This window comes from Bos grunniens, chromosome 11 (genome assembly GCF_055505025.1).
Source record: "Bos grunniens cultivar Pamir isolate PY7600 chromosome 11, Bosgru_T2T1.0, whole genome shotgun sequence".
Taxonomy (NCBI): domain Eukaryota; kingdom Metazoa; phylum Chordata; class Mammalia; order Artiodactyla; family Bovidae; genus Bos; species Bos grunniens.
Genome location: NC_141175.1, coordinates 9921798 through 9935151, shown reverse-complemented (window position 1 = coordinate 9935151; position 13354 = coordinate 9921798). Strand labels below are relative to the sequence as shown.

General features: G+C 46.4%; 1 protein-coding gene across 18 annotated transcripts in view; it reads left to right on the top strand.

Annotated features, from left to right (window-relative positions):
* RALGPS1 (Ral GEF with PH domain and SH3 binding motif 1) overlaps window positions 1-13354 on the top strand; it is a 299000-nt gene that overhangs the window by 197080 nt on the left and 88566 nt on the right. Inside the window, exons 10-11 of one of the 18 annotated variants that reach the window (XM_086325119.1) lie at window positions 6489-6584; window positions 6781-12848. The exons of the other annotated variants lie outside the window; for them this stretch is intronic. Coding sequence (XP_086181245.1) covers window positions 6489-6584; window positions 6781-6983 — 299 coding nt within the window. The 3' untranslated portion in view covers window positions 6984-12848. Of the gene's footprint in view, window positions 1-6488; window positions 6585-6780; window positions 12849-13354 lie in introns of those variants that run through there. 18 annotated transcript variants of the gene reach the window in all.

Here is a 13354-nt window from a genome sequence, read left to right as displayed (position 1 = left end):
CGTGGACGGAGGAGTCTGGTGGGCTACAGTCCATGGTGTTGCAAAGAGTCGGACATTACTGAGTGACTAATTCTTTCACTGAGCCAACACCAGAAAGGCAAAATTCCTGTCCTCACAAAGCTCGCAGGCAGGAGGGGAGGCAGACAGACAGACTGAGGCACATGAGAAGCACTGGGCACACGGAGTATCTGAGCAGGAGGCCTGAACAAGCAGTCAGGGCACGTAGTACAAAGTGGTGCTGAAACCTGAAGGGTGAGTCAGCAGGTGGTGAGTTTGGAAGGACGACGGCCCATCAGTTGGAGAGAACAGTGCGTCAGGTTCAAAGATGGTCCCGGCAATATCTCCCTTCTGCAGTGAGACCCTGACACTCCTCCCATTGAGAGGCAGGGTCTCTGCTCCTTCCCCTCATATCCGGGTGTTTCTTACTTGCTTGTAGAAGCAGTGGGGGTGGCACCGCCTGACTGCCAAGGCTGGGTGAAAAAAGGCAGTCTGTCTTGTTTGCTGGCACACTCGGTGTTGGAGCCATGGGCCAGGCTGGACCCGGAGAAGTCCAACTACCCAGAAGCTGCCGCGCGAAGACCACATGTGTTGTAGGTCCCAGCTGGTAGCCGGCACCAACCCCAAGACACGGGAGAAAGAGGCCCCTCGCCACTGAGTCATTCCCCAGCTAGAGAGTCTTCCTGCTGAGACTCCAGGCCACCGGAAGCAGAGAGAAGCCATCCTGGTGTTCCGAGTCTGAGTTCCTGACCCACAGAACCCACGGGGGAAGGAAATGGTTATTTTCAGTTCAGTTCAGTTCAGTTGCTCAGTCATGTCCGACTCTTTGCGACCCCATTAATCGCAGCACGCCAGGCCTCCCTGTCCATCACCAACTCCCGGAGTTCACCCAGACTCAGTCCATTGAGTCAGTGATGCCATCCAGCCATCTCATCCTCTGTCGTCCCCTTCTCCTCCTGCCTCCAATCCCTCCCAGCATCAGAGTCTTTTCCAATGAGTCAACTCTTAGCAGGAGGTGGCCAAAGTACTGGAGTTTCAGCTTTAACATCATTCCTTCCAAAGAAATCCCAGGGCTGATATCCTTCAGAATGGACTGGTTGGATCTCCTTGCAGTCCAAGGGACTCTCAAGAGTCTTCTCCAACACCACAGTTCAAAAGCATCAATTCTTCGGCACTCAGCCTTCTTCACAGTCCAACTCTCACATCCATACATGACCACAGGAAAAACCATAGCCTTGACTAGACGAACCTTTGTTGGCAAAGTAATGTCTCTGCTTTTGAATATGCTATCTAGGTTGGTCATAACTTTCCTTCCAAGGAGTAAGCGTCTTTTAATTTCATGACTGCAGTCACCATCTGTAGTGATTTTGGAGCCCCCCAAAATAAAGTCTGACACTGTTTCCACTGTTTCCCCATCTATTTGCCATGCAGTGATGGGACCAGATGCCATGATCTTCGTTTTCTGAATGTTGAGCTTTAAGCCAACTTTTTCACTCTCCACTTTCACTTTCATCAAGAGGCTTTTTAGTTCCTCTTCACTTTCTGCCATAAGGGTGGTGTCATCTGCATATCTGAGGTTATTGATATTTCTCCCAGCAATCTTGATTCCAGCTTGTGCTTCTTCCAGTCCAGTGTTTCTCATGATGTACTCTGTATATAAGTTAAATAAGCAGGGTGACAATATACAGCCTTGACATACTCCTTTTCCTATTTGGAACCAGTCTGTTGTTCCATGTCCAGTTCTAACTGTTGCTTCCTGACCTGCATACAGATTTCTCAAGAGGCAGGTCAGGTGGTCTGGTATTCCCATCTCTTGAAGAATTTTCCACAGTTTATTGTGATCCACACAGTCAAAGGCTTTGGCATAGTCAATAAAGCAGAAATAGATGTTTTTCTGGAACTCTCTTGCTTTTTCCATGATCCAGCAGATGTTGGCAATTTGATCTCTGGTTCCTCTGCCTTTTCTAAAACCAGCTTGAACATCAGGAAATTCACAGTTCACATATTGCTGAAGCCTGGCTTGGAGAATTTTGAGCATTACTTTACTAGCGTGTGAGTAGGCCACAGAATTTTGGTGGTGATTTGTTACACTGCAGTAGCAACAGAAGCAGACCCTGAGGCAAGAGCGACTGTGAGGGACTGAGTCGGGTGCAGTTTGGAGGAGAGAAGGGGAATGTGGTGGAGGACAAGTCCTTGTCAGAGGGGGACTTCTTCCCAGGGGCAGTCAGGAGCCACTGAAAGGTTCTGAGCAGGGCAGGGTTCCGGCCTGCTGTTATTTTTAAGGCCATGATGGCGTTGAGCACAGACTGGACTGACAGGCCCTACAGTTGAGGCCCCAGAGCCGCTGGGCAATGGTGGAGACACTCTGGAGAGAGAGGTGACTGGGAGGCCACAGGACCCCTGCTGCTGCTGCTGCTAAGTCACTTCAGTCGTGTCCGACTCTGTGCGACCCCATAGACGGCAGCCCACCAGGCTCCCCCGTCCCTGGGATTCTCCAGGCAAGAACACTGGAGTGGGTTGCCATTTCCTTCTCCAATGCATGAAAGTGAAAATTTAAAGTGAAGTTGCTCAGTCGTGTCCGACTCTCTGCGACCCCATGGACTGCAGCCTACCAGGCTCCTCCGTCCATGGGATTTTCCAGGCAAGAGTATTAGAGTGGGGTGCCATTGCCTTCTCTGCCACGGGACCCCTGGGGCAGGGGGATTCCTAGGTTTTCCCGCCCCTGGGAATAGGTGTAGCCCAAGTCCCTTGGTTGCTAAACAGATTTGCTTTCCCAGTTCTAAGTTGCTAGGGTCCCATGCAGTGGGGGAGAAACACTAGGGTGACCTCTCAGTGAGCGCCATCCCTGCATTTCCACCTGTGTGCTGGACCAGTGTCCTGTGACTGACGCGTTTGAGGAGCAGGGAATCTTTCTTTTCCTTTTTTATACTTTTTATCAGAATGAAAGAAGAGTGTGACATTTACATGGTGGCAGAACACCAGCAATCTTAATTGTGTCCCACAATTTGTATAAATGATTTCATGGTTTTTCTATCTTGTCACATTCCTGACAGTTACAGTTTTTTTCTTTTTTTGTTGGGAATGTTGGGATGGTCTACTGAGATAACCTTGTGTGTGGGGTGGGGGTGGGGTAGGAGTGCACGAATGATGTGGGTGCTTATATAAACAGGGGTGCTTGGAAAGGGGCTTTGCTGTTTCTTGCAGCCTCAGAGTCTTACCTTTTAGCAGGATTTCAGGCTTCATGTATCCCAAATTGATGTATCCTTTCAGCAAGCACTTTTGAAATCCCTTTCCATTGTCCTCTGGCTTACATTGTTTCTAATGAGCAGTCAGCTCTCTTCCTGTGTAGTCCTTCCTGTGTACATGGAAAGGGGGTCTTTTCTCCTCTAACTTCTTTTAAGATTTCTCTTTATCTTTGATTTTCAGCAATATGATGATGATGTAATTTTTTTTTTTTTTTGTATTTTTTCTACATGAGATTCACTGAGCTTTTCAGATCTGTGGGTTGGTATTTTTCACTGAATTTGGGAATGTGTTATGGTGCAGGGGAGGTTGGGGGCCATTATTCTTTTAAATATTTCTTCTGTACAATTCTCTCTCCCCTCCCCTTCTGGAACTCCCCTAACACACTTGAGTTGTTCCACAGGTCACTGAAGCTCCATTTATTTATCTTTTTCAAAAAAATCTCTGTGCTTCAGTTTGGATCATTTCTATTACCTGGCTTCAAGTTTGCAGATCCATAATTCTATAGTGTTTAATCTGCTCTTAATGTCCAAATTATGTTTTCCATCAGGTGCTATATTCTTTTGGTTTTAGAATTGCCACTTGGTTTATCTTTATGGGTCCCATTTCTCTTCTGAGATTCTCTATCCACTCATTCATTCTGTCCTTCATTTCCTGAAAATCCTGTGCATATTTAAAAGTAATGCTCAAAATTCTGCAAGCCAGGCTTCAGCAATACGTGAACCGTGAACTTCCTGACGTTCAAGCTGGTTTTAGAAAAGGCAGAGGAACCAGAGATCAAATTGCCAACATCTGCTGGATCATGGAAAAAGCAAGAGAGTTCCAGAAAAACATCTATTTCTGCTTTATTGACTATGCCAAAGCCTTTGACTGTGTGGATCACAATAAACTGTGGAAAATTCTTCAAGAGATGGGAATACCAGACCACCTGACCTGCCTCTTGAGAAATCTGTATGCAGGTCAGGAAGCAACAGTTAGAACTGGACATGGAACAACAGACTGGTTCCAAATAGGAAAAGGAGTATGTCAAGGCTGTATATTGTCACCCTGCTTATTTAACTTATATACAGAGTACATCATGAGAAACGCTGGACTGGAAGAAGCACAAGCTGGAATCAAGATTGCTGGGAGAAATATCAATAACCTCAGATATGCAGATGACACCACCCTTATGGCAGAAAGTGAAGAGGAACTAAAAAGCCTCTTGATGAAAGTGAAAGTGGAGAGTGAAAAAGTTGGCTTAAATCTCAACATTCAGAAAACGAAGATCATGGCATCTGGTCCCATCACTTCATGGGAAATAGATGGGGAAACAGTGGAAACAATGTCAGACTTTATTTTGGGGGGCTCCAAAATCACTACAGATGGTGACTGCAGTCATGAAATTAAAAGACGCTTACTCCTTGGAAGGAAAGTTATGACCAACCTAGATAGCATATTCAAAAGCAGAGACATTACTTTGCCAACAAAGGTTCGTCTAGTCAAGGCTATGGTTTTTCCTGTGGTCATGTATGGATGTGAGAGTTGGACTGTGAAGAAGGCTGAGTGCCGAAGAATTGATGCTTTTGAACTGTGGTGTTGGAGAAGACTCTTGAGAGTCCCTTGGACTGCAAGGAGATCCAACCAGTCCATTCTGAAGGAGATCAGCCCTGGGATTTCAGCTAAAACTGAAACTCCAGTACTTTGGCCACCTCATGCAAAGAGTTGACTCATTGGAAAAGACTCTGATGCTGGGAGAAATTGGAGGCAGGAGGAGAAGGGGACGACAGAGGATGAGATGGCTGGATGGCATCACTGACTCGATGGACGTGATTTTGAGTGAACTCCGGGAGTTGGTGATGGACAGGGAGGCCTGGCATGCTGCAATTCATGGGGTCGCAAAGAGTCGGACATGACTGAGCGACTGAACTGAACTGAACTGAACTGACACATTTTAAGGGGCTTCCTTCTCAGGTGGTGATAGTGGTAAAGAACCTGCCTTCCAGAAGATGTAAGAGAGGCAGGAGACCTAAGAGACGCAAGTTCGATCCTCTGGGTTGGGAAGATCCCCTGAAGGAAGGCATGGCAACCCATTGCAGTATCCTTGCCTGGAGAGTCCCATGGACAGGGGACCCTGGTGGGCTACAGTCCGTATGGCTGCAAACAGTCAGACATGTCTGAAGCAACTTAGCATGCATGTCTCTGGGATTATCCAGGCAGGAATACTGGAATGAGTTGCTGTGCCCTCCTCCAGGGAATCTTCCCAACTCAGGGACTGAACCTGCATCTCTTAGGTCTCCTGCATTGGCAGGTGTTTTTTTACTACTAGCACCACCTGGGAATCTCAGCACATACACACTCATGCGCCCACACACACACTCACATACACACATTTTAAAATCCCTTATATAGGGATATACTAATTCCAACATCTGGGTCATCAGTGGGTCTAATTTTATTATTTCTTTTGATCATGGATCATATTTTCTTGCTTCTTCACATGCCTATAATTTTTAAATCATACGCTGGACATTTTGGATCCTATGTTGAAAAGACTCAGCATGTTACTGTCTTTCTCTCCAGAATGATGTGTTTTGTTCTGACAGGCAATTAAATTACTGGCGTATTACCTTGCTTTTGTGCAGGCTAGGTTTTTAGGTTTTTTTCAGGTAGGTTTATTTTGATTTTGCCCGTAATCCTAGAGTATAACCCTTAATCCTGGGTTTAATAGTAAGGCATGGCCTTTCTAGGATTAAATTGGGAGCCATAAGTGTTGGCTAAGCCCTTTTAACTTGGCAGTGCTTGAACTCCAGACTCCATCTTTCAGGCAGCTGCTGAACTTTCTGCCTCTCAGTCACTGCTTTGTTTTGGGCTCTATGAACTCTCTCTCTCTCCATGTGTACAATTTAGGAGTCAAGTAAGGATTCAAGGGAACCTGTATGGTAATTTTGGAGCTCCTCGTTCTGTGGCTATCTCCTTTCTAGTGTTTTCCCCTGCAGTTTCCATCCACAGGGTCCAATGTCTTCCTCTTCTTCCCAGCTGGTAACACTGCTGCATTCTGTTTCAACACTCAGTGTATCATCATGAAGAGGGAAATACCTTAGTGTGCTTCATGTCTTTCAAGGACCGTATCCCTTCCAGCTTCTATTGGTTGCTTCTTTGAATTGCTCTCAAGTGCTTTCAAGCAGTTGTCTTTTGTATATTGTCCAGCTTTCATCATTGTTACTGATGAGAGGGTTAATTCAATACAACCTACTCCTGCTTTTCAGGAACTGGACCTCTCCACATCCCAGTGGAATTTGCCTTCTCACCCAACCTTCTGTACGCCTGCTTTTGTTGGTGTCCTACCATACACGAACCAGCTGGTGGGTGTCCTTAATTCAGTTGTCTGCCCTCCCTGTTCTTTGTCAGAGTCTTTTGGGAAATATCAGCCCCAGTAATTTGTAGGTTGCTTCAACTCAGTGTACCCACCAGGGCACTAGAAGATAAAAGAAATGTGTGTCCTCAAACGCCTTGTTAGAGTACCTGTGAACACCAAAGATGATGTTCTTTTCATTGCAGGGGACTGGAAAGCAAAAGTAGGAAGCCAAGAGATACCAAATTTGCCTGGAGTAACATGCAAATTTGGCCTTGGAGTACAAAATGAAGCAGGGCAAAGGCTAACAGAGTTTTACCAAGAGAACGCACTGGTCACAGCAAACACCCTCTTCCAACAACACAAGAGACAACTCTATACATGGACATCACCAGATGGCCAATACTGAAATCAGATTGATTATATCCTTTGCAGCCAAAGATGGAGAAAGCCTATGCTGTCAGCAAAAACAAGACTGGGAACTGACTGCGGCTCAGATCATGAACTGCTTATTGCAAAATTCAGACTTAAATTGAAGAAAGTGTGGAAAACCACTACACTACTCAGTTGAGTTCAGTTCAATCTCTCAGTCGTGTCTGACTCTTTGCGACCCCATGGACTGTAACATGCCAGGCTTCCCTGTCCATCACCAAATCCTGGAGCTTGTTCAAACCCATGTCCATTGAGTTGGTGATGCCATCCAGCCATCTCATCCTTTGTCATCCCCTTTTCCTCCCACCTTCAATCATTCCCAGCATCAGGGTATTTTCAAATGAGTCAGTTCTTTGCATCAGGTGGCCAAAGTATTGGGAGTTTCAGCTTCAGCATCAGTCCTTCCAATGAGTTTTCAGGACCAATTTCCCTTAGGATTGACTGGTTGGATCTCCCTGCAGTCCAAGGGACTCTCAAGAGTCTTCTCCAATACCACAGTTCAAAAGCATCAATTCTTCGGTGCTCAGCTTTTTTTATAGTCCAACTCTCACATCCATACGTGACTACTGGAAAAACCATAGCTTTGACTAGATGGACCTTTATCAGTACCTTTACCAACAAAGACCATTCAGGTATGACCTAAGTCAAATCTCTTATGATTTTATACAGTGGAAGTGCCAAATAGATTCAAGGGATTAGATCTGATAGACAGAGTGCCTGAAGAACTATGGACGGAGGTTGGTAACATTGAACAGGAGGCTGTGATCAAGACCGTCCCCAAGAAAAAGAAATGCAAAAAGGCAAAATGATTGTCTGAGGAGGCCTTACAAATAGCTGAGAAAAGAAGGGAAGCTAAAAGCAAAGGAGAAAATGAAAGATACCTCCATCTGAATGCAGAGTTCCAAAGAGTAGCAAGGAGAGATAAGAAAGCCTTCATAAGTGACTAATGCAAAGAAATAGATAAAAACAATAGAATGAGAAAGACTAGAGATCTCTTCAAGAAAATTAGAGATACCAAGGGAACATTTCATGCAAAGATGGGCTCAATAAAGGACAGAAATGATAGGGACCTAACAGAAGCAAAGATATTAAAAAGAGGTGGCAAGAATACACAAAAGAACTATACAAAAAAGATCTTCATGACCCAGATAACCACGATAATGTGATCACTCACTTAGAGCTGGACGGACACCCTGGAATGCGAAGTCAAGTGGGTCTTAGGAAGCATCACTGCAAGCAAAGCTAGTGGAGGTGATGGAATTCCAGCTCAGCTATTTCAAGTCCTAAAAGAAGATGCTGTGAAAGTGCTGCACTCAATATGCCAGCAAATTTGGAAAACTCAGCAGTGGCCACAGGACCAGAAAAGGTCAGTTCTCATTCCAATCCCAAAGAAAGGCAATGCCAAAGAATGTTCAAGCTGTTGCACAGTTGCACTCATCTCACACGCTAGCAAAGTAATGCTCAACATTCTCCAAGCTAGACTTAAACAGTACATGAACTGAGTAATTCCAGATGTACAAGCTGGATTTATAAAAGGCAGAAGGCACCAGAGATCAAATTGCCAACATCCATTGGGTCATAGAAAAAGCAAGAGAATTCCAGAAAAACATCTACTTCTGCTTCACTGACTATGCCAAAGCCTTTGACTGTGTGGATCACAACAAACTGTGGAAAATTCTTAAAGAAATGAGGATACCAGACCACCTTACCAGTCTCCTGTGAAACCTGTATGCAGGTCAAGAAGCAACAGTTTGAACATGGAAAAACAGACCGGTTCCAAATTGGGAAAGGAGTACATCAAGGCTGTATATTGTCACCCTGCTTATTTAACTTATATGCAAAGTACATCATGTGAACAGTCAGGCTGGATGAAGCACAAGTTGGAATCAAGATTGCCAGGAGTAATATAAATAACCTCAGGTATGCTGATGATACCACCCTTATGGCAGAAAGTGAAGAGGAGCTAAAGAGCCTCTTGATGAAAGTGAAGGAAGAGAGTGAAAAAGCTGGCTTAAAACTCAACTTTCAAAAAACTAAGATCATGGCATCTGGTCCCATCACAAATAGATGGAGAGACAATGGAAACAGTGACAGACTTTATTTTCTTGGGCTCCAAAATCACTGCAGATGGTGACTGCAGCCATGAAATTAAAAGATGCTTGCTCCTTGGAAGAAAAGCTATGACCAACCTAGACAGCATATTAAAAAGCAGAGACATTACTTTGCCAACAAAGGTCTGTCTAGTCAAAGCTATGGTTTTTCCAGTGGTCATGTATGGATGTGAGAGTTGGACCTTAAAGAAAACCGAGTGCCAAAAATTGATGCTTTTGAACTGTGGTGTTGGAGAAGACTCTTGAGAGTCCCTTGGACTGCAAGGAGATCCAACCAGTCCATCCTAAAGGAAATCAGTCCCGAATATTCATTGGAAGGACTGATGCTGAAGCTGAAGCTCCAATACTTTGGCCACCTCATGCGAAGAACTGACTTATTAGAAAATGCCCTGATGCTGGAAAAGCATTGAAGTCAGGAGGAGAAGGGGATGACAGAGGATGAGATGGTTGGATGGCATCACCAACATGATGGACATGAGTTTGAGCAAGCTCTGGGAGATGGTGAAGGACAGGGAAGCCTGGCGTGCTGCAGTCTATGGGATCACAAAGAGTCGGACATGACAGAGCAACTGAACTGAACTGACTGTAGGTACTGTGATGTGCCGGGTAACAAGCTTAGTATTTTACAGGTATCTTTTTTCTTCTCTTGAAACCCTATGAGGGAAGTTTTACTATTTTGTTCTACTAACAAGAAGAGTGAGGCTTGGCAAAGTGAGGTTCCTCACAGCAGACCACACTGCTAGGCAGAAATGGGACCAAGATAAAGACTTACATCAGGAGCACTACAGCAGGCAGGCACATTATGGTGTTGTCCTGGAAACAAATTGCATTTCTTTGATTCTAACCTTTTAATGCTTTTTTCTTGTTTTTGAGATCTCTGAAATCAGGGGGCATCTTAAAGGTACTAGCATGTCAGGGTTTAATTGGCAGCACTTTCTTTTTTGCTAGAACACGACCCATTTAATGGTTGACGACTTCTCAGATTCGAGGAAAGGTGGCAGTTTTTAGTGATCATGGCTACCGTGAGGTTGACCCATGGGTGAGGGATTGAAAGGCAGGGCCCCTCGTCTCCCGGTCAGCTGGTCTTGGGAAGGCCTAGGGGAGTGTCTGAGCATCGGCAAGGCTGTGAAATTGCCAGAAGCCTCCATCCATCTGATTCAATGAAACAGCTGCCTCTGAGCTGAGAGTGGGCCAGCTGGTCCCCTCCTCTCCTGGTGGTGTTGGGGTCGGGTCCTATGACTTGCTGCCTCGTGCTTGGCAGGGTAGCCGTGTGTTTCCTGCTGAGAAGTTAGGGGGCTTCATTTACGGGAAGATTCTAAGGCAGTGCTCCTGTACCGCCCAGTGTCACAGAGGCTGTCCAGGCACACGGAAAGCCCTTTGAGGTCACTGTTTCTGTTAAGTGCTTGCCAGGTCAGTCTATGCAAATGTCAGCACAGGGCACATGCTCAGTTACAAAAGCAGTTTGAAGAGCCTGTTTTCAGCTTGCGTGAGTCCCATCTCATTCCCGACTTGTCAGCCCGCCTGCCAGAGGACAGAGTCAGGGCAGCACCTCTCCTCAGGCCTGGACATCACCTGCCAGTCCTAAGGACGTCACCTGCCATATCCGCTACCTTGGCAACAGATACTTATTAAGCCCCATCTGAGCACCAACTGTGGGCTCCAGGTCAGTTTGCCCAGAGAAAATTTGCTGAGACTTTAGTTGACGAGTTTCATCTTGTCTTTATAATGATATTTTAGGGAATGTTCGTTTGTTTGGTTCATCGCTGCCCTCTCACCCTGTTGCTTGACATGGGGCTCATCCCCAGGACGGGAGACCGAGGAGCAGAGAGAGGAGAGATTTAATTTTAGCATTCGTTGGTTTTCTTTTGTAGCTTCATAACAGAACCTTCACAGAAAATTTCCAAAGCTGTTTAAAATCATCCCCATCTTACATAAACAATTTAAAAACAGTTGCCTCTGGAGCATTGTGGTCTGTGTCAGCAGGACCTTTGTCCTATCAGGAAATGAGGGGCTGGAGGCAGCCTTCCAGTCCATGGGGGAGGACCCCAACCCCCTTACATACAGACACCTGCTGAAATTCTCGTCCCTAGGAGCCGCTGAGCTGATGCTGACCTGGCTGATTGGTCCTGGGACCCAACAGGGCAGCAGAGCAGATAAATGAGGGCTTCTGGTAAGAGACGGGTAGAGTGAGCTTCCCAGGCATGAAGTCAGGTGGGGCCACTAAACAGAGATGCTGGTGCTGGCAGGGAGATGGGCTGGTGTCATCAGAGAGATCCGGGGGCTGGGCCTAGGGCTGCCTCGGTCTGGGCTCTGGCCTGAGCATCTCACTCAAGGCCTGGTGTGTGGAAGCACATGATTGATGTCTGTTGAATGACTGCAGGGGAACACTAGCCTTTTAAAGCTCATCCCGGGTTCCTGACTCAGGGTCTTAGGGGTGAGGGCAGCATGGACCCCCCCATTTGGGAGTCTATTTAGGAGGAAGAGGGTGGGCTTCCCAGATGGCTCAGTAAAGAATCCCCCTGCTGATATAGAAGCCTCAGGAGAGAGGAGTTTGGTCCCTGGGTCGGGAAGAGGTCCTGGAAGAGGAAGTGGCAACCCACTCCAGTATTCTTGCCAGGTTAATCCCACGGACAGAGGAGCCTGGCAGGCTGCAGTCCATGGGGTTGCCGAGAATGGGATATGACTGAGAGACTGCGCACGCTAGGAGGAGAGTGGGGAGGAGACTAAGGAGAGAAAGACAGCTGCCCTGACATAGCAAGGCTGTGTCTAAACCACTGACGGACTGCCCTGGGTCCGCCCCAAGCTGGCTCTGGGGGTCCTGGGTGACTCCTCCTCCACTGATGTGACTCCTGGGTGCCCCGCCCCAGCCACGCCCTCCCCGCTTCCCTGCTCTGTCTGCCAGGCTGGTACAGGAAGGAAGGCAGGACCTGCCATGGGCCTTTCAGGGCCACCCTGCCAGGTGCAGGTGGGCAGCAGAGGGACATCCCTCGCTCGAGTTCCTGGTCCAAGTGGGTGACGGTTGTGTCCCCAGTCCTAGCTCCTCTCCTCTGCATGGCATGGCCTGTCCCCAAGCACTTCGGCATTTGTTGTCTCCCTTGAGACTCACAGCACGCCTGGGGCTGGAGAGGGCAGCAGATACTCCGTTTCACAGATGAAGGAGCAGACTGGGAAAACCTTACGATTGCTATGACCGTCATCATTTATTGTTCACTACGTATCGGGCGTCGTGCCGGTCTGTTCACTGGCCTCATCTCACTCGGTCCTCCCGGGGTCTGTGCGGGTGGTGCCCGAGGTGGGACCCAACTCCTCCCCCGACCCCCGCCCTGGGCACTCTGTGAGCGCCTCCCCCACTACAAATACTAAAAACCATCTTCTGTGACTGTGTTGGTGTAAGGAGAAATACATTAACATTATATATTGAAGCATTTTCTGACCTAAAACTTCACTGTTTATTCTCATTTTGAAAGAAGTTAGAACATTTTGGGGGGCCCCTGATAGTGTCATGAACCCCCAGCCCTGTGCCTACTGCACCCGATGGATAACTCAGCCCTGACTGAGGGGCCACACTCCCTGCTCCACAAATTCAGAATCCCAAATCACGGTAACAATAACCCTGTATACGAGACAGCAAAAGAGACACTGATGTATAGAACAGTCTTATGGACTCTGTGGGAGAGGGAGAGGGTGGGAAGATTTGGGGGAAAAAAATTTAAAAATTAAAAAAAAAAATTCAGTTTATAGTCTACAGGAACTTGAATAGAATTTATATCCTACTGTTGTGTGGAAATTGTGTAAATCGTTGAATTGGTTCATGGTGCTTTTCGGGTCTACCATACCCTACTTTTCTATCTATTCATTCTATTAATTTCTGAGAGTTTGATGTTGAAACTCCAACTAAAAACTTATATACTTAAAAAAATAATTGCAATATATAGTGGAACTGTATGTAAGTTTGTTCTGTGTTTTTCAAGTCTCCTATAAATGTGTTATCATACTTTCATAATTTAAAAAATAAAAAAGAAAGAGAAAAAAAAAAAAAAACAAAGAAACAAAAAACCCAGCAAGCCTTTTTTTTTTTTTAAAAGAAGTTTGGCACACGTTCATTTGGCGGTAAAAATCCATCTTGACTCGACGTGAGGTTCTGTGTAGTATTTGGGCAGCGTGTTTACAGCCCCCAGGGCCTCCGCTCAGTGCTAGCCACCACCCCCTCCCTCACTCCTGCCTCCGTGGTCGTGTT